Source organism: Podarcis gaigeae (genome assembly GCF_964106915.1).
Source record: "Podarcis gaigeae genome assembly, chromosome: 4".
Lineage (NCBI taxonomy): Eukaryota > Metazoa > Chordata > Lepidosauria > Squamata > Lacertidae > Podarcis > Podarcis gaigeae.
The window spans coordinates 33,753,738-33,772,817 of NC_139677.1; the positions used below are offsets into that span (position 1 = coordinate 33,753,738).

General features: G+C 41.9%; 1 protein-coding gene across 6 annotated transcripts in view; it reads left to right on the forward strand.

The window, feature by feature from the left end:
- CRACDL (CRACD like) overlaps positions 1-15,613 on the forward strand; it is a 56,355-nt gene extending 40,742 nt beyond the window's left edge. For 4 of the 6 annotated variants that reach the window (XM_083735484.1, XM_083735480.1, XM_083735481.1 and 1 more), the window contains exons 9-11: positions 6,960-7,159; positions 9,848-9,995; positions 11,967-15,613. In XM_083735484.1, coding sequence (XP_083591610.1) covers positions 6,960-7,159; positions 9,848-9,995; positions 11,967-12,109 — 491 coding nt within the window. In that variant the 3' untranslated portion in view covers positions 12,110-15,613. The remainder of the gene's footprint in view (positions 1-6,959; positions 7,160-9,847; positions 9,996-11,966) is intronic. The other 2 variants (XR_014563491.1, XM_083735483.1) reach the window with 2 other exon arrangements.
- Positions 15,614-19,080: the final 3,467 nt, after the last annotated feature.

A 19,080-nucleotide genomic window follows, 5' to 3' on the forward strand; every position in this document is an offset into this window, starting at 1 on the left:
CACAATTTCTGTTCTCATCCTGAAGCAAAGTTCTTAACCTGAAGCACTATTTCTGGGTTATCGGAGTCTGTAACCTGAAGCGTATGTAACCTGAAGTGTATGTAACCCAAGGTACCACTGTACTCCAGTTTTTCTGTTTATTATTATTTTTATAACATTGAGACTAACTAGCAGGTTTCTTGTTTATATAGCTCCATTAATTTGCATCATACTTTACAAGGTGGAGTTGGACAGATGGGAGAGAACAGATGGAGAACAGGCATATAGGAGGGAGACACTTGGGTAGCCAGGGATGAACGTGGATTAATGTTGCCCCAGCAAGGAACAAGCTGAAACAGAGCCCCTATATAGCAATAGAGGCAGTAAAAAGTAAAGGAAAAGGACCCCTGGACAGTTAAGTCCAGTCAAAGGCGACTATGGGGTTGTGGTGCTCATCTCACTTTCAGGCCAAGGGAGCTGGCGTTTGTCTGCAGACAGCTTTCCAGGTCATGTCGCCAGCATGACTAAACTGCTTCTGGTGCAATGGAACACTGTGACAGCAACCAGAGCTCACAGCAACTCCATTTACCTCCCCGCTGCAGTGCTACCTATTTATCTACCCACGCTGGTGTGCTTTTGAACTGCTAGGTTGGCAGGAGCTGGAACAGAGCAATGGGAGCTCACATCGTCGCAGGGATTCGAACCGCCGACCTTCTGATTGGCAAGCCCAAGAAGCTCAGTGGTTTAGACCATAGCACCACCTGCATCCCAGTAGAAGCAGTAGCATCAGGTTAACCCTAATTGTTATCACCACCTGGGCCGCGAGATGCTCCTCACCTTAAATTGCCTAGTTGTCTTCGGTAATCTGTTGCGATGGAGGAGTGGAGGAGCCTCAGGTCTTTTGAAGTCTTCTTTCAAGGTGTCCACTGAGTTAGAGGAAAGCAGTGCCACATCTTCAGGTTGGGCAGGGGGCAGCGGAACTGGCCTAGGAGGTTCATCTGAGAGCACTTATGGGGCTGCCTTTGCTTGTCCTTCCCCTCCTGCTTCAGTGTGCCCACCCTCAATCTCTGAAGATGAGAAATCCAGCTCCAGCACCATGACATTATCATACCAACTATGGTAACTCTCACTGGCAATACCCCTTTTTTTAGATATTCCTTAGCATGGACAGTAAATGTATTTATTTAAGCTTATTTCTGCAAGGCCTTTCTGAAAACAGTTCATGTGTCTTGCCTTTCAGAACATTGGTCTATTTAACGAGATCCCAAATTCAGTCTCTATGTTGGGGAATCTTTATTTCCCATTTTCCCGAACTTAAATTTTGTTCTCTGCATGCCAGTGGTCAGGAATGGTAGAATTTGTAGCGCAAATTGGGATGGCTACAGGTTAGCCAACCCTGTTTGAGATTAATCATGGTGCTGTCTCACTGTCACAAGACCAGTTTTATAAGGAGGCAGTTTTGTACTGATGTCATTACACTTCATAACTGAGACTCTAATAAGTGCTCATAGATGAGGTGGAAAATCCATTTGACTTTCCAAGTATTTGCAAACCTGGTGTGCCCCATATCTATCTGCCCATCTAACTGCAACAGTGGTGCTCTGTTTGTGCATTTGAAGATGTACTGAGTGCCAGCTGGCAACAGCCCTACAAACCAGAATTTCCTACATTTCAGTGGTCTGGAGGGATATGTAACTAATACTGTGAAAACTCTGTATGAGTAAAACTGTTCATACGCTGATTTTATAATGTTCCTTTAACTTCTCTTGATGAAATATGTTTTGATTTGCAATTGTAAGCTGTCTTGTAAATGAATAAGTAATTATTATTTTTATTTTTTACCTCAAGGAATAACTCCACAGGGTCTTATAACCGTGGTGTGTGCTGCATTGTGACTGTATATTTTGTAGTGCTTGGGCATTACCTGTAGGCTAAAGACTGATCCTCAAGATGAATAGTGTTGCAAGATGCTCATTTATGCTCAGTCAGTAGATCATGAGGCGCTTAATCTCAAGGTCATGGGTTCGAGCCCCACGTTGGACAAAAGATTCCTGCATTGCAGCGGGTTGGTTTAGATGACGTTTGTGGTCCCTTCCAACTCTTCCAATTCTATGATTCTATAATGTTTAGCGCATATATGCTGCTTTAGTGGTCAAATGGGTCATAAATATGTCTTTAACTCCGGTGCCTCTTTACTTGAGTGACAGTGCTGGAAATGGATAGACTTCACATGCAATAGAACGGATTAATCCGTTTTGCATTCCTTTCTATGGGAAAGTGTGCCTTGGTTTTGGAACGCTTTGGTTTTGGAATGGAATTTCCAGAACGGATTAAGTTTGAGAACCAAGGTGCCGCTGTATTTATTCATTTACTTGTTTGCTATCATTGCTCTCTCTCTCTCTTTCATTTCTGCTTCAAATTCACACACACACACCAGCCTAATCTGCAACACTCCATGTCCACCTCTCTCTTAAACCAAATCCAACTCCGTGTCCATCTCTCTCTTGAACCAAATCCAAATCCAACATATTTGCATGAAAACTGCAGGATATATAGGCGCGTTTTCCAAACCAGACTTTCCCCAACCTTTGGAGAAGATACATTTCTCCCTGATGTGTTGGTGGAGAGAATGGTACCTACATTGCCTGAGACAGCCCCAGTAGAGCCTGGCTTGACAGTGCTGCCACTTGAATGGGAAGTTCTGGGGAATGGGGCAGGAGCAAACGTCAACCAGGTGCAACTTGGAGTGGCGACTGCACCTTATTTTTGTTATTATTCTTAAAATTTATATACCACCCTATACCCACAGGTCTCAGGGATAAAATCACAATATAAAAACACAAAATGCATCATCAAAATAAAAACAAGAACAACCCAAATTATCAGAGAGGTAAAATAGCATTTTAAATACACAATATTTGTAATAAAAAAGATAAAAATAAGCACCCATCAAATATCATCAAGGAGTAGATTAAAAGATCAATTTAACTGTCTTTCAAACCAAAACATTGGTCCCCCTCCGCAATTGTAACCATTCATAGAAGCTCTTTGATCCAGTGGAGGCTTCCATGAAGGGGCACCTGGCGATTAAATAGGGACCCGATCCAGGAGAAGAACCAGTTCAAGTTCCACCTTTCCCCACCCACCCAATCTTTGTGTGCAGCTTCTCAACCATCTTGTGTGTTTTGGACTGTTTTAAGGAACCATGAATTTTTCCCAGACCTTTGACTTTTCGTTTCAGAAGATTTGGAATATTGGCTACCCCGCAGCAAAATGATTGTCTGGAATGAAGGTTTGCAGAGTAGCTCTGCCACAGCTGACCAGACACAGAGCCAAGAACACAATGTGACTGGCTGTTGATGTTCACATCCGGGTAGCTAATGGCATTATGAGCAATGCCATTGGATTGGATTACTCAGCACAAAGCTAGTAAGGTTGGCTAACTTGTGCTACTATCAGCAGTCAATACAGGCTAACAATAACATCACATTCTAGTGAGTGCCTGCATGGGAGAATACATAAACACCATTCTGATACTAGTCTCTTTATTTTTCACTCCTTCCTAATTTTCAACATTAGATTTGCCTTGTCCTCTGCTTGGATTGCAATGAGACTTCATTCGTCCTGGGAAAATTGTTCTCGCACAATCTGCTCTGAACTTTCTACCATTTAGGAAGAGGGGGAAACTGTGACTGAAAATAAGCCTATCCAAATTTATTTAGCAACATGACATTTAGTAGCTCATCTGTATAAGTGAAATGCAGATGATGTAAACAATGGCATCATTTTTACAGCTTCTGCCTCTCAAAGCATTTGCATCCATTCCAATGATTGGGTGGTTTCCCCCCTTTCTTTTTTTAAAAATGTCCTTGGAATACTGCCACACAGCTTGTTTTAAAACTGAAGATTCATAGACGTGTAGAACAGAATATTTTTCAAAATCCAGGTATAATATTTAAAAAGGAATCTAATGAATACTAGGTGAAGAAATATATAATAAGAATGATAGCAGCCTCTTCAAATGTGTTTCTTTCTGTCAGTTTCTCTCTTGGGGAGGAAATGTACCAATGATATAAAGCAGAAAATCCCCACATGATAAAAAATAATAATACCAAGCTAGATCAATGCATTGCTGCTTGCTAATGTTATCCCAAAATCTTCTGCTTGGGATGAGCTGCTTTAGCCTACCTAATGGAAGGTGAATTCTGATTTATTGTGTGCAGATCTTTTGTTAGTAATCCCAGAACAAAGCAGACCATTTATTCAGTTTACTGCTTCTCTTTGTAGCAGTTCAGGACTCTGGGTCCCACCCTGATTTATGACATCCTCAGTGTTTTGTGTTGCCAGGGTGAGTCATAAATGCTCACTTGAATGGTTCTTATTTTTCAGCCATTCAAGGTGATCTAGCATCAGGCCTACGAATAGATAACAAGCAGTTATTCTGAGTGCAGCCATTCCTGTCTGTGGTATGTGTGGCTCTCAGTCTTCTCAGAAGGCCGAACAATATTAGGTTCAAACTACCTGAGATGACAACATGGTATGCCTATGTGTTTAAACCAGGAGCTGCCTACATTGCATACAAAAGTTTATTTTATTCTTCTGGTTGTTGTTGTTTTGCATTGGACATTCTAACGTTCTTCCTGTTGGTGGTCTTGTTTCTGCCTTGAATTCCTTCAATTTTAGGCTCATCCACACTTGTGCTTGTCCCATGCTTAGAAGGCACACAGGTTTGAACAATTTCCCACTTGCCCCGTACTTTCTAGGCATGGATCCAAGCAGTTTTGCCTTCGTTGCGCTTCTTTCCCCAGAAAAACCTGCTCTTTATCGCTAAACCACAAGAAACTGCAATCGGCCAAAAACTCCATTGCTGTATGATCCTGCTGAGCGCTAAATATCGGGTTTCCTCTGGGGAACGCAGCAGGCCAAACACAGGTGTGGACAAGTTCTTCATCCCAAATGCTGCTACTCATTTGCTGTTTTCTGTTTGTCATTCCAATGATAAATACTCCTTTCTCCTAACTGACTTTCCCTCTCTTCCCAACCTTCACTTTGAGCTTCTTGTACTCACTTTCAAATGTCGCAGTGTTTTTGGTCCTTAATATTTGTTCTCTTTTCTTTCTCGGTATGTTCCTCCCTGGATCCTTCCGACTACAGGTGCCAATTCTAGCCTAAGATTAGCCCCTTTCTCAACCTCTCCTCTCCCTTTCCCCACTCCTCTCCAACCCCATTTGCCTCTGTTTTTCCCTTTCTGCTCTTGGTCACTTGAGTACCACCTCCTTGATATTTGAGGCTGCATTGCTTGACAAACCTACCTAGGAGAAAGGCCAGTTAAACTCAGTGGGACTGACTTCTGAGTAGACATGTACAGGGTTGCACTGTGAACTCTCTGGCTCCATTTGTACATCCTAGCCCCTGTTTAGATCGCATCAGTTTACCCCTTCTTCCTTTTTAAACTTTCCTTCCCATTCTTCTCTAAAGTGTCTCATCTTTGCATATTTCACATATTATATAATCTGCCCTGCACCTAGAGTTCCACAGAGAGGGCCCAACAAACATTTTAAAACCACGATATATAAAATCAAGTCAAAACAAATCTTTAATCATTGTGGCAGCAGCGGAGAAATAAAAATACAGCCAACAGATAAAATCATTAGAGTTCTCCTTCCCCTTCCCCAGTGACCTGCACAGAGAGGTCCATCTTCACCTACCTTAGAAAAGACAGTTTATGTTGGAGACTGATGTACCTCAGAGCTGGGGTCATTCCATAAATGTGGAGCCAGGGCAATTGTAAGCCTGCATGCAAGGACTGCATTTTGTTTTGCTTTGTCTTTATATGCATAGTTTATTGGTTTTTAAGTTTGGACTGCACTCTATTTTTAATTATTGTACACAGTGCTATTTTCCTAGAAAAAGAGGTGCCGAAACTCACTGTGAACACATCCCTTGTTCTCTTATAATGGCAATGGTGCCCACCTGAGAGGGGCCAGAACTCAGTTCCAAAAAAGGGGGGGGGGGGAAAGAAGCTGCTCTGATTGCACAGCACCCAGCATATCTAACCACTTTGTTACTAATAAGTAATAGGTATATGCACATCTACAATAAAGGTAACTTCAGAAGTCGCAGAAGAGCAGTTGGTGGGCATAAATCAGGCTTCCTCAAACTCGGCCCTCCAAATGTTTTTGGCCTACAACTCCCATGATCCCTAGCTAGCAGGTCCAGTGGTCAGGGATGATGGGAATCGTAACCTCAATACATCTGGAGGGTTGAGTTTGAGGAAGCCTGGCATAAGCAAATGAAGCAAATACCGTGTAAAGAAGAGGTGGCTGTTGTAAGCATTATTGAAGGTTCATCAGCTTCTTCCTATCTGAGTTGAGTTGCAGGAAGCATGGCAGAGTGAGACTGGGAAACTTATTGTGGATGTATTGCGGGCATCTTCCTGCATGCAGGACAAGCACGGAAGGAAGCATCCATGGCTCTTGTGTTGATCTAAAAAGCCCCAGACAGCTTGGGTCTTGGATACCTTAAGGACTGCCTGAGGCTTTATAATCCCCATTCAGTCATTAAGATTGTCCAAAGGAGTGCTTGTTGTTCACTACCAGCATGTCACTGAACCTCCCTAAAGTGATTTGGGGTAGTGTGCAAGATAACAGTTCTGCACTAGCTTCACTCCTTCTGACTGTATATAACATGGGCTTCATGTAACCCAGGCAACTATAGTCACGCCATATCCATTCCTCTATCAGAGTCTGCAGGAGAGAAGCAGGACAAAGGTCAAGTTCAGAAATCCAAAGCTGACAATATTACAGTTTTAGAGCAGTTTTCTGGGGTGTGTATTTGTAGAGGTTTCTCCCTAGTGGCTGGGCATCTCTTCGGTTCACAAGGAAAGCTTTGCTTTCTTTAACACTAAGACCGACTTTCCTTCTCCAGTAACAACAGACTGAGTTTACCTCTCCAATACCTTTCTTCCCAAATTATCTCAGCAGAGAAAAGTGTGCCTTCTCCTGTGATTGCTGCAGCAGACACTGCAAGAGGAACTGAAAGCCAGACAGTGCCAGCCTGGATTACCATAGCAAAACAAAAGCAGAGGGTCATGGAGCAAGAGCTTAGCAAAGAAGAGAAACTGGTGGCTGCGGATAAGGCAGAGGCAGAAAAACAAATACAAGAGAAGGAGCGAATGGAGGTAATACAGGTCATCCCTGCTTGTGACCTACATGTGACATTGAATTGGGGCTCTTTGCTTTAACCTGCTTCTGCAAGGTATCTTGTAATCAATTAAGGTTGGCAGGTATTCACCAACTCTGCTATTGCATGCAAATGTTCAGCAAGCGTAAAAGCGGGTCGATAACTTACGTTCTGAGCTACACGGGGCTGTTCGTGTTGGAATTCACAAAGAATGAATTCCTCAAGCACCCTTAGACTTTGTTCTCGTTTTCCCACACCCACACACTTTTTTGTATTTTTAAGTGAGATATGCTATGCGTGTGGTGGAGTTTTAATTCTGTAAAGGGCAAGTGCTCACCTGATGCATCTTTTTTTTCTTCTGTAGCAAATATCCCAATGACATTTGAGCCCTTTTTGTAATCAACCCTATTCTTCCTTTTGCAAAGGTAGGCTTCCCTCTTCAACAGTGGAGCTCCTATCTCCGATGGGAGCTTTTTTTTTAAGGAGTGTTGCAGCGTTTCCTTTAGCCTTCCGTTTCTTTATACAATTAAAACAACCAGGAAGAGCTCAGCTTCATGGGAGAAGTTACTGTAATGACTGCAGCAAATGTCTGTATGCAACTGCCCTAAAGATACCTTTTTAATCTGCAGTGCATTACTACAGAATATAAATGTTGCAATACCAACAGCAGAAGGCAGCAGTTTTCAAATGAGGCATTCATTCTGACCAGTTCATCTCCCTTTGTTCAATTTGCAACTGTGGTAAACCAGAACACCGTTCTCCATTTCAGTTCTGAACGTGTCTTGAAAGCTCAGCTGATGGAATACTTAGTTGCAGGAGTGTGTGCTTTTCCTTCTAAAAACATCTATGGGTTTTAATCTGCCAGTAGGGAGAAGGGAAGTCATGTATGGCATCCATGTTTGATGATTTACACTGAAAGTATATTTACAGGCTTAAAGACTCATGTAGAGATAAATGTTATGTCACCCTAAAAAACACGTTACATTTTTCCTGTAACCTATAAACCTTGGTGAGGACTTGAATCAGAATGAGAAATTTGGCCTCCAGTACTCAAAATCAATTATTTCTGGTATTGAGATAAACCAGTATATGGAAAAAACAAACTAAGACACAAAAAGCATCTCTGATGTCAATGTCAACATTGGAATCAAAATCTAGAACTGCAGCAGTGATTCTGCTGTAGTTTTTCTTCTGTGGACATTACTTGTCTCACTGTCTTCTGTGGTAAAATTATATAACTAACATAGTTAATTGCATAAATCATTACGTTATTCCAGCTCAGTCATTTCAGTGCAAAGAAATACTATGCAAATGGATGGTGGTGGAACATAACCAATTGCAGTTTTTTGCAGACTGAAATGACTGCAAATGCCAATTATATTCGCTGGATTCTGTTTTGATCATGGGACAAATAAATGAGCTTTGGCAATTTCTGCCTACACAAAGCATGAGTTGGTAGTGCAAATTTTTAACATAGACATTCACCCTATTCACCCTATGTAATATTCCTTACATTTAGCTTTCTTGATAGAACTAATGTTTTTGTGTTGTGATCCTGAATTAAGCAGCATTTTTAGATTGCGGAAGGGGGGAAAACCCACTAGTGTTGTGAATTCTATGGTTTTATTTCTTTGTGCTAAATGTTGGTTTTGGGTCAGATCCCAGGCCAAAGTAAACTTTGTTCAGATGAGTAATACTTGAAAGAAAGAAAGTCAGTTACGTTCCATTGTGTAGGACATTTCCAAAGGATAGTGTGCAGAAAAACTTCCATTTTTGGTTTGCAAAATTTCCTGTAGATTGTCCAATGTAGATTTGGTCTTACAGGAAGCTGAGTTAAAAGCAATTGTTATTTCCACATTGTGGTGATACCTTTCGAACCACCCTGACTGTGTGTCTCTGACAGAGAAATAAGTATGTATTATCAGCATACAGTAGTACCATCCTGTGAATAAAACTAGCTTAGAGCAGGGTTCCCCAAACTTGGGTCTCCAGCTGTTTTTGGACTACAACTCCCATCATCCCTAGCTAGCAGGACCAGTGGTCAGGGATGGTGGGAATTGTAGATCTGGAGAACCAAGTATTGGAAACCCTGGAGCCATTGAGGAAGACAGAGGCTTGACCAGAAAATGGCTGAAAGGGTTAAGCAACCCCCTTCTCTTTTCTTCAGTTTCCTTACATTCTGACCTGTACCACCCTGAGGTTGCTTTTGGCTTAAAACAGCATTGGAGCAAAAGATAAATCCACTGGTGTGTCATATTTTAAAAGCGCTGGGGCCACTGCTGCATAGCCATAGCTCCCTATTGTCCATGGGAAGCTGTCTGCTGCCAGTTTTGGCTTGCGCTTGCCCTCATTATCAAAAGAGGCCTTGAATAATTTGCTGTGGCTGCAACAGCTCATCTCCAAGTGCTTCTAATTGCATAATTCAAAATCCCCCAAACAGTTTTCCAGTCTGCAGATTATGAAATGTTTATGGAGTGTTTACAGCTCAGATGGCATAAATAGGGCAAGTGTGTGTGACATAAGACCACATTATTCTATTGTTGAGCAGGGAGCCATGTCTGCTGCTGAGTTTCTTGTGTTCTGTCAAATCCCTACTGTGGTTCTCTTTCCCACTGAATTATTTAGAACAACATTATCCTATGGTGTGTGGTATTCTGTCTCTCACCCCCCCCTTTTTTTTATTTAGGAAGTTCTGAGGCAACAGACAGATTTCACACGAAACACATCCTTGTCTTTCCCACCCGCAGCTTCTTCTGAAGAACAGAGAAAAGAAACTAAGTCAGATATGCAGGAATCTTTGCCAGGAGGCAGCTTGCTGTCACACCATAACCCTGGTATGAAAACAAGACGCTAAAATTCTGACATAGACCCAGGCTGTAAAGTATTTTCCATCACACAAACAACGTTCCCAGTTTTTATTAAGGGTTCACAAGATTGGGCATTTCTGCAACTTCTTCCTGAAGGCATGCTGCTGGTTTTATTTATTTAAAGAATTTATAAACTGTACATCTTTCACAAATACCATGGTAGTGCCCCCCCCCAAAAAAAGAAATTAAAAATGAAATACAAGGTTACAACAACAAGATTGAATCAAATCTACGTATCTGTAAAACCGGCATAAACCATGTCTGACAATGCTACCTGAAAAAGCATGGCTGAATTTTAAAAAGTCTCAAGGAGGCATTCAAAGGAATACAGGTGCCACTCTATTTTCCAGGGGGAATGCATTCCAAATTGTGGGTGCTACCATGCTAATAACTCTGCCCAAGTATTCATTAAGCAAACTTCCAAGGTGTGTTGCACCCTCAAGATGTCTTCACTAGATGATGTAGGGGTTTAAGTAGGAGGAGGTGGGAAAAGCCAGTCTCTCGAGTAAACAGCTCCTAGGCGGTTTAGGACTTTATATACTGTAGTAAAACCTTAAACCTGTAGTTCTGATTTCACATGCTATTAGTGGGACTGAGGGCACCCTCTCCACATCTTACGTTTTTCAACCACACATCTAAAAACAGGACATACAGATGTAATGAGCATTCTAGCAGGTGTATATCTGCTTACCCAAATTTGGGGTGGGCAGCGGTTGTGGCCCTGCCCAGCACCCCGGGTCGGAAAGAGTCTTTTCACCCTTGTGGCCGGACATTGGGCTCTTCCTCAGCTGGCCACGGGAGGTTGGTGGGATTGCCCACCAAAACATGAATCTATGTGGCCAACGAGAGCGTCAGTGGAGGGCGGGACCTGGGCAGCAGACCAGAGTGAACAAGTCTTCACTCTGATCTGCCTCTGGAGGATGAAAGCCAACTGTGGCAAGGGGTCAGCAGTTCAGTTAGTGGAAGAGCAACCCACCCTATATGCTGTTTTTTAGGCACCATGTTAAGAAGATCTTGCTGTGGATCAAAATGGTCACCTTATTCAGGGCTGGGAAGGAACTTGCCTGCAAAAAAAAAAAGGCCCTTTGGGTGTCTTCTTCATATCAGTCATCTCAACTTTCAGTGGATAAGGCATTGGGTGGAATCCTTAGTCTGTTTCCCGGGTGTGGGGTATCACCTCGACTTAACCTGGTGTGATATTGCTGGGTAACCCGGTAAAGGGGTCTGAGTGGAAGTTTCTGTCTTGAAGCCCAAGGAAGAGCAGGCAGGCCATAGAACTTCCAGTAGCAGCCTGAGGAGTTGAGTTGTGCCTTGAAGTGGTCCCATAACCCAGGCATGATCCTGTCCAAGCTTCAGCTTGCAGCCGGGAGGCTGATACAATGTGCACACCCAATGCCTAAGCCAAAGCCTACTTAACATCTTTAATCAATGAAATTGTGGCCAATTTTTAATCCCAGAAAGCTGTTGTGTCAAGTTTGTTCCACCTGTCCTCACCTCATGCTCCCGTCCACACTCTGTGCAAGTCTGCAAAGGCTGCCTTGTCGGAGATTGACTCTGGTTCCAACATATATACTTCAGCAAGCGCAGGGAAAGTTCCAGGTTTGCTTCTGTGCCCTACATCAAACATGCTGACTGAACGCTTTCTGTAGCATGAACAATAAAATGATCCCTACAAATGATGCATATGATGAATTGGGCACTTTAAATTTAGTTCAGGTGTGTGCTACAGAATAACCTTTATCGCAGCAAATTTAAAAGTGTTATTAGTAGGTTATTCATCATGGGTTAGGATTCTTAAAAAGATTTTTCAGCATCGCCTAATGGCACTTCATACCATAATGGTTAATTAAGCTGATAGGGCAAAAAAAATCCTACTTGTTATTCTTGAGCATCACACTGCTATTAAGTAAGTAAGCGATATTTTTGTTTTCCACACAGTTCAGCCTTCAGTGCTGATTGAAAGAGAAGATATAAAACCACTTAAGAAGGTCAGTCATTCTTCCCCAGAACAACCTTCATGGATGGAACTTGCCAAAAAGAAATCTCAAGCTTGGAGCGACATGCCTCAGAGGATAAAATAGAGTATGCATTTTTATGCATAATAGTTGTTCTAGATTTTTTTTTTATTGGGCTATGTTAATTGAACAGATAGTTAATCATGAAATCTATTATGTTGGCCACACATTTGTATTCTTAACCCACTGTGTAGCAGTGAAGATTCTGCTAGAAAGCTAATGCTGCGCTCTTTGTTTTTTGCTTGGAAAAATAATCTGTTGCAGATGATGTTGCTTATCTTACATCTTCTTTGTTTCTTTCCCCTCTGCAAAATGGTTTGTGATGGATAAGCTTTGGAATATTTACTAACTATTGGTTTACCATTGTTTTGTTACCTTGTAACTAATCTTCCTATCAAAGTTCTTCCTCCCACTTTTTTTGAGCTATGAAACTAAATTCTTCCGCAGAAACACACATGCAAAACAAATGATGTTAGGTTGATAGATTAACAGAAAATTAAAAAATGGTAGCATTGTGGTGTAAATGGCTGGAATGCTGGAATGCTAATTTATTCTCTGGACTGATTCAGTCACTACTACTCTCTCCCCACTCCCCAAACCTCTGCACACTTTTGGGTCAGGATCAGAACCAAGCATTAGACGTATGTGCTACTTGACAATACCTAAGAAAGTCATGACTCCACTGGAAGAACCCTCATTTATTTGAACTCCAAATAGGTAGCATAGTTACAGGAAAAGGGAGAATCTGTATTCAAAAATTCAAGATCCCCTGTTGCAGTTGTTGATGTAGTGAGGATTGGAAGAAAGAACACACATGCTTGATTTTGCCACATCTAGTTGACTAGTGGGCATTCAGTAGCGTCTGAACAGCCCCATGATTTCATATCCTAAACTGAGCTGACAAGGAATTTATATCCGGGATGAGGGATATGTTGCCCTTCCAGATGTTGCTGGCTGGGAACTCCCATCATCCCAGATCATGGGCCATACCTGCTGGGGTTGGCCAATGGGGAGTTGGACTCCCAACGAAATGTAGAGGTCCACAGGTTCCCTTCTCCTGATCTACGTCTATGTAAAAAATTTGACCAGGCACCCCCAAACTCAGCCCTCCAGCTGTTTTGGGACTACAATTCCCATCATCCCTGACCACTGGTCCTGTTAGGTAGGGATGATGGGAGTTGTAGTCCCAAAACAGCTGGAGGGCCAAGTTTGGGGATGCCTGAATTAGACACTGCTTTAACCTCTGTTTCGTAACCGTATCATTTTCTAACCTAGAAGCTCCGTTGCTGCTCTTACACTTTGGAGAAACGACCTTATCCATGATATTGAAGGCTAGTCATAATGCCTGCCAGAGTTTTCACATTTTAAAGTTATGCACAGCTGTAAAAAAAGGAAAGCCAATTTCACACACATATATATAATATCACAACAGAAAATTCGAGACAAAACTGGCTGATGCTACTTACTTTCTTATCTGCACAGTTGGGGTAATCAGCCCGTGAATAAATGCATAGCCGTTGGATTCAGGGTCAGCGGAAAAAAAGACCAAACTTCAGTCCCTAGTAAGGGGAACAGTTGGCAAGCTTTGTTTATTTAACAAAGGAGAAAATATTGCTTTGTCCTTAATTGTACACTGATAATCAAAAATTGCCTGGATGAGTGGCCTTCATTCTGCCCTCTTTTTGCATGCATGTTCAATATACATTTTCAATTATGTTACAGGTGATCGCTAGGATTTTGTTAGCATGTGATGTAATGCTGGATATATATTTTTTCCTGTTACTTCAGGTGCCTTTTGATGTGTAATAAAATGGATACCATGTAAAACATCTTTCCACGGCAACAAAAATAACCACTGGATTTTATATATAAGGTACAGCCTTAGCATCTTCAGTATTCTTGAAGGTGTGGTATCAGTTAAACTGAATTTATTGAGTATTGCAGAAAGGCACTAGATTGGTGGCAGAGTTCATGCTTTGTTTGTGCAAGGCTCAATAGTCACTTGGGCAGCAATCCTGGTTCTCTCATGTGGCAGACAGAGGCTCAGGCTTTATCTATGTATGTACACCAAGCACCTTAGATAAGCTACCCACGTAATTCTGAAAACATGGTGTATGCCTGTGGGTTTTATTACCACCTTTCGCCTAACCTGCTTTAACTCCCAAGGTAGTGTGCCATGCATGGGGCGTTTACAAATGTTTTCAGTATGTCTCAAGTCCATGATTTTGGGGCTGAGCATCCTAAACAGGAAAGCCCACTCAAAGTGCATGCTTCTTCTGATCATCAGCAATATTCTTATTACATGCCACCGAAAGAGGGACCAGGGATGCAAATGGTAAATGATCAGAAAGCAATAGGAGTACATAATTCCAAGAATGTGGCTGTGTACATACTGCATTCCATAGAAAGCTTTCACTTTAAAAAAACAAAACAAAAAACCTAACCCAAATTCCCTGTGATTATCTGAACCCTGGGGAACTGTGGCTTTGTGTAAACGACGGCTAGTGAGAACAGGCCAGAAATCATGGTTTGATCCAGGCTTGTTCTTACTAGCTGTACTTTAAATGAAACCAGTGTTTCCTAAGTTCAGACATGCTTTTGGTCTCCTCCTCCTAGCATGTGAAAGAGGATAGAGTGTGTGAGCCTGAGGTTTGTCCAGGTTCATTTGTTTAGTGGGAAACCATGGTTTACTATTATGTCCAAACCGAGCCCTAGACTTTTCAACATTTTAAATGCATATTTAAAGATGCCTTTGCTTTTGGAAATTGTTCAGATATTGACCTATAGTTGAGCTTTATTCCAAAGTGTTAGGACAATGTTGATACTATGTTACTTTTTGCATATCCTCTGTCAGCCAAATGCTTAAATTTGGCAAACAGGACATACAGTACTAATCTGTGTATTTGCAGTGAATAGAATGGCTTGCTTTCTGTATCTACTACAAGGAAAAACCTTGCAAGGAATTTTAAACTGCATTTTAGTTTAGGAGTGCTGCAGTGGACTATCTACCATGTTCTGTTGTTTAATGCACATGCATTTTCTATCACATCTTCTAAAGAAATGCAAGGCAGAGGTCAGTCATAAGCTATGTCTACAAAGCAAGTAACTGCTACTTAAATCACAATAAAAATAATGAAAGTCAAATGCTAGAGGGTCCGTCCCCCCCCCCCCCGAGCAGAAATGATGTACTCTGTATTAACTACAGCATATGGAGTAAAATGCAAGGCTAATTTTAGACGGAGAACACTTCTGGTTTAAAATAGTTTTGTAATATGTAAACTTAACTGTGAGTTGTGTTTTTTTAAAAACATTGTAAATCTTGCTTTGATTTTTATGACTTGCACTATTTCTAATTTTTGCTTCTCCGTGTAATATTAACTACCCTAACTTTACATCTCTGCAATGTGCTGCACATGCTGAGCATGTTTACATGGGAGTAAATCCTAGTAAGTCACATGGGACTTACTCACTAGTAATCCATGTTTAGGATTGCAGCCTTAGTTTTTTTTAATGTCGACTAAATTATTTTTATTGTTTTGTATAGAGAACTGCAATAAACTCTTGAGTCCAGAGTATCTTGTTGGACATTACTGACTGTGTAATGTGTTAACACATCCTGGACCCTATCCATGGGGATGTTAGAAGCTGCCTTACACAGAGTAAATGTCTGTGGGACAAGTGTATATGTGGAGGAGCCCTGAAACTAAGGAGGAGACAGCTAGCGGGCAGTGCTACTCCCTTGATCTGTTTCCCTCCCCCCCCCCCCATGATGCAATCATAGCCAGGGACCACTGCAAATAATGGATATAAAATGGCACTGTGTTCTACCAGCTGCTGAACAAGCTCCAGTGGAGAAAATCCTGTGTCAGAAACATTGCAGGAAAGTATTTTGTACCTCCTCCTTGCCTTGGCCTTGCAGAGTTTTGAATTCCATGGTGCTTTGTGTCTGGATAGCCATCCTGAGTATTGCTAAATTGGGATATTTGGTTTGCAAGGGTGACAGAGGACAAAAAATGGTTGGGATGTGCTTTAGGCTGTCAGGGATATTAACCAAACAGCTCATAGAGCACTGTGAGATTTCCTTCTGAGTAAACATGCATAAGGTTTCACTTTAAATGTAGTGTTCCCCATCAAATTGGAGTGAATGTAGCCGCTGGGCAGAATCTTAACATGGCATCTATGAAGAATTCTAGACTTGCCAAATAAGACAGCTTGTCAAGAGTCTAGGCATGTCTAGGTAAAGGTAAAGGGACCCCTGACCATTAGGTCCAGTCGTGGCCAACTCTGGGGTTGCGGCGCTCATCTCGCTTTATTGGCCGAGGGAGCCGGCGTACAGCTTCCGGGTCATGTGGCCAGCATGACTAAGCCGCTTCTGGCAAACCAGAGCAGCGCATGGAAATGCTGTTTACCTTCCCGCCAGAGCGGTACCTATTTATCTACTTGCACTTTGACGTGCTTTTGAACTGCTAGGTTGGCAGGAGCTGGGACCGAGCAACGGGAGCTCACCCTGTCGTGGGGATTCGAAACGCCGACCTTCTGATCAGCAAGTCCTAGGCTCTGTGGTTTAACCCACAGCGCCACCCGCATCCATGTAGGCTCGGCATGAGTAGGCATGTCTACTCAGAAGTAATTCCATTGCACGTGCTTGGATACTCCCAACTCTGTGTGCATAGGATTGCAGCTTTAGCAGTACAAAAACATTTTGCTTGAATGCTTGCACCCAGAGTTTCTTACAAATCGTTAGAGAGGAGCAAATTGTGAGATTCTACAACATGAACGTTTTGTTGCTCTCTGATTTATAAATGTTCCTTGAATGTTTTGGGGTAAGCAAGGTTTCTGTTATTCTCTACTATATAAGTATATATTTTTTTTAAAGTGGTATGATTGCTGAGGTCCCTTACACAGCCACTTTTGTTATAGGATCTTTCAATGTCTACATTTTGCTTGGATTTTCCACTTCTCTGTGTATATTGGCTCGGTGCCCAGAACACCTATCTGTGAATTGCTCTCAAACAGCTTAAGTGGATGTCATCCAGGAAAATCTTACTGACTATTTCCTCTTTTCAGCAACAACGATCCAAAGAAGTAGTGTTTCAATAAGTTCTGTGGAAACTTTATTTGGGGCAATTCAAATAAGGAACCTAAATGTCTTCGTTTCGCTTTGCAATATCTGTCTTCCTTGCCACATTCTGCTCTTACTACTAGAGGCAAGAGTAATTAACTTTCCCTTTTTTGTACATTCTTTTGTTTTGTTACAGATACTTTATCAATCTTATATTATGCACTGCACATTTAGCAACCTAAATGATTGATGTTCTCTGAAGCTCTTGAAACCATCCCTGTACTATAGCCTTTGACTATAAAAACAATAGGCATTATCAAATGAGAAACCAGCTACATCCTAGAAATTCATCATCACTGCTATTATCTATGCCCATTTCAGAGTAAGTGTCCTTTAAGGGATTATTTAATGAAGGCCAATGCAAGTGAGAGAAAACACATGAACTATTAACTTGAGAAGAATCTCGGACCACTTAGTGCAGTAAACAGTGGGCTACTTTTCTTGCGATTGTACAAAGTGCTGAAAAGAGAACTAAAATAGACACTGCTCAAACGCATATTATCTGTGTATCAACATAGCATGAAAAGGAGGAGTATGCAGTTCAAAAACGCCATCCATTTATTCAGAAGCCATGTTTGGATTTGCAAGAACACAGTGCAGTGAAATCACTAGCATGTCCTTGGAACACCCACGATATTCCCATTGTTGGTGGCATAATTCTTACTCTAATGTCCATGTTTTTACAACAACAGCAACAACAACAGAGTTCTGTGGCATTTTACAGGCAAACAAATATATTAAAGCATAAATATTCATAGTAGAAGACCCTCCTTCCTTGGATGTTTGATGTTGGCTCTGATGAAATAGGCTCATTTTCTTCATTTTTAACATTTTCATTTAGGTGATTTATATGCCACTTTATGTTTGCTTGGTTTTTTTAAATCCCTCATCCTGAAGTGGTTTAAAAGTTCCTAAAAATATAAGTCAAAAGACAATGATGCAATAAAACAAAAATACAGATTTTAGAGCAGTAGCAAGATAGCAGTTAGGTAAAATATCACATCAAATATGCTATCATGTATTTGCTCCCGTCGTTCGGTCCCAGCGCCTGCCAACCTAGCAGTTCGAAAGCACCCCTGGGTGCAAGTAGATAAATAGGGACCGCTTACTAGCGGGAAGGTAAACGGCGTTTCCGTGTGCGGCTCTGGCTCTGGCCACAGCAGCGATGTCACGCTGGCCACGTGACCCGGAAGTGTCTCCGGACAGCGCTGGCCCCCGGCCTCTTGAGTGAGATGGGCGCACCAACCCCAGAGTCTGGCAAGACTGGCCCGTACGGGCAGGGGTACCTTTACCTTTACCTTATTTGTAGGTAATAGCTGTACCCTCACTTTTGCTGCTATTTCCCCTGTTCAAATTCATACCAGAAGGTGGTAGAAAGTTGCACACTCATCCCTGGAGCTGTCACCAGGCCACACCTGCAATCATTTCTACCCCAGATTCAAAAAATGGCATTAGGAAAAGGGTTAATCCCTCCTTTCTCCCAGTGCCACTGCTCTGATCACAACTGGACCATGTTGCTGTAAAAAAAACAGGGGAGGCCAATAAGAAATGATAGTAAGTCCCCATGCAATGTGTGTGGTTTAGCCCTGCAGCAGCAGGATAAAAACGTGTCTATGGAATCATTTCCATTCTACCATTTTTATTTTTGCCACGTATGGTCATGGGGAGCTGTCACAGGGAATCTTTTTTCCCATTAACAGGATTTGTGAGTTAAGTGCATTTCTGTATGACATCTCCTTAGCTCTGGAAGCTTCTTTGCCTTGGGCATGTGTTTTTTATTTGTTTTGCCAGTATAAGGCTGTTTCAGGTGAAAACATGAGGGAGTTTCCTTAAATTCAGGTTCTGCAACTGATCACATTCTGCCGGGGAACATAGATACGGGGCACTTGACGCTTGAGGCAGATGGCTACATGAC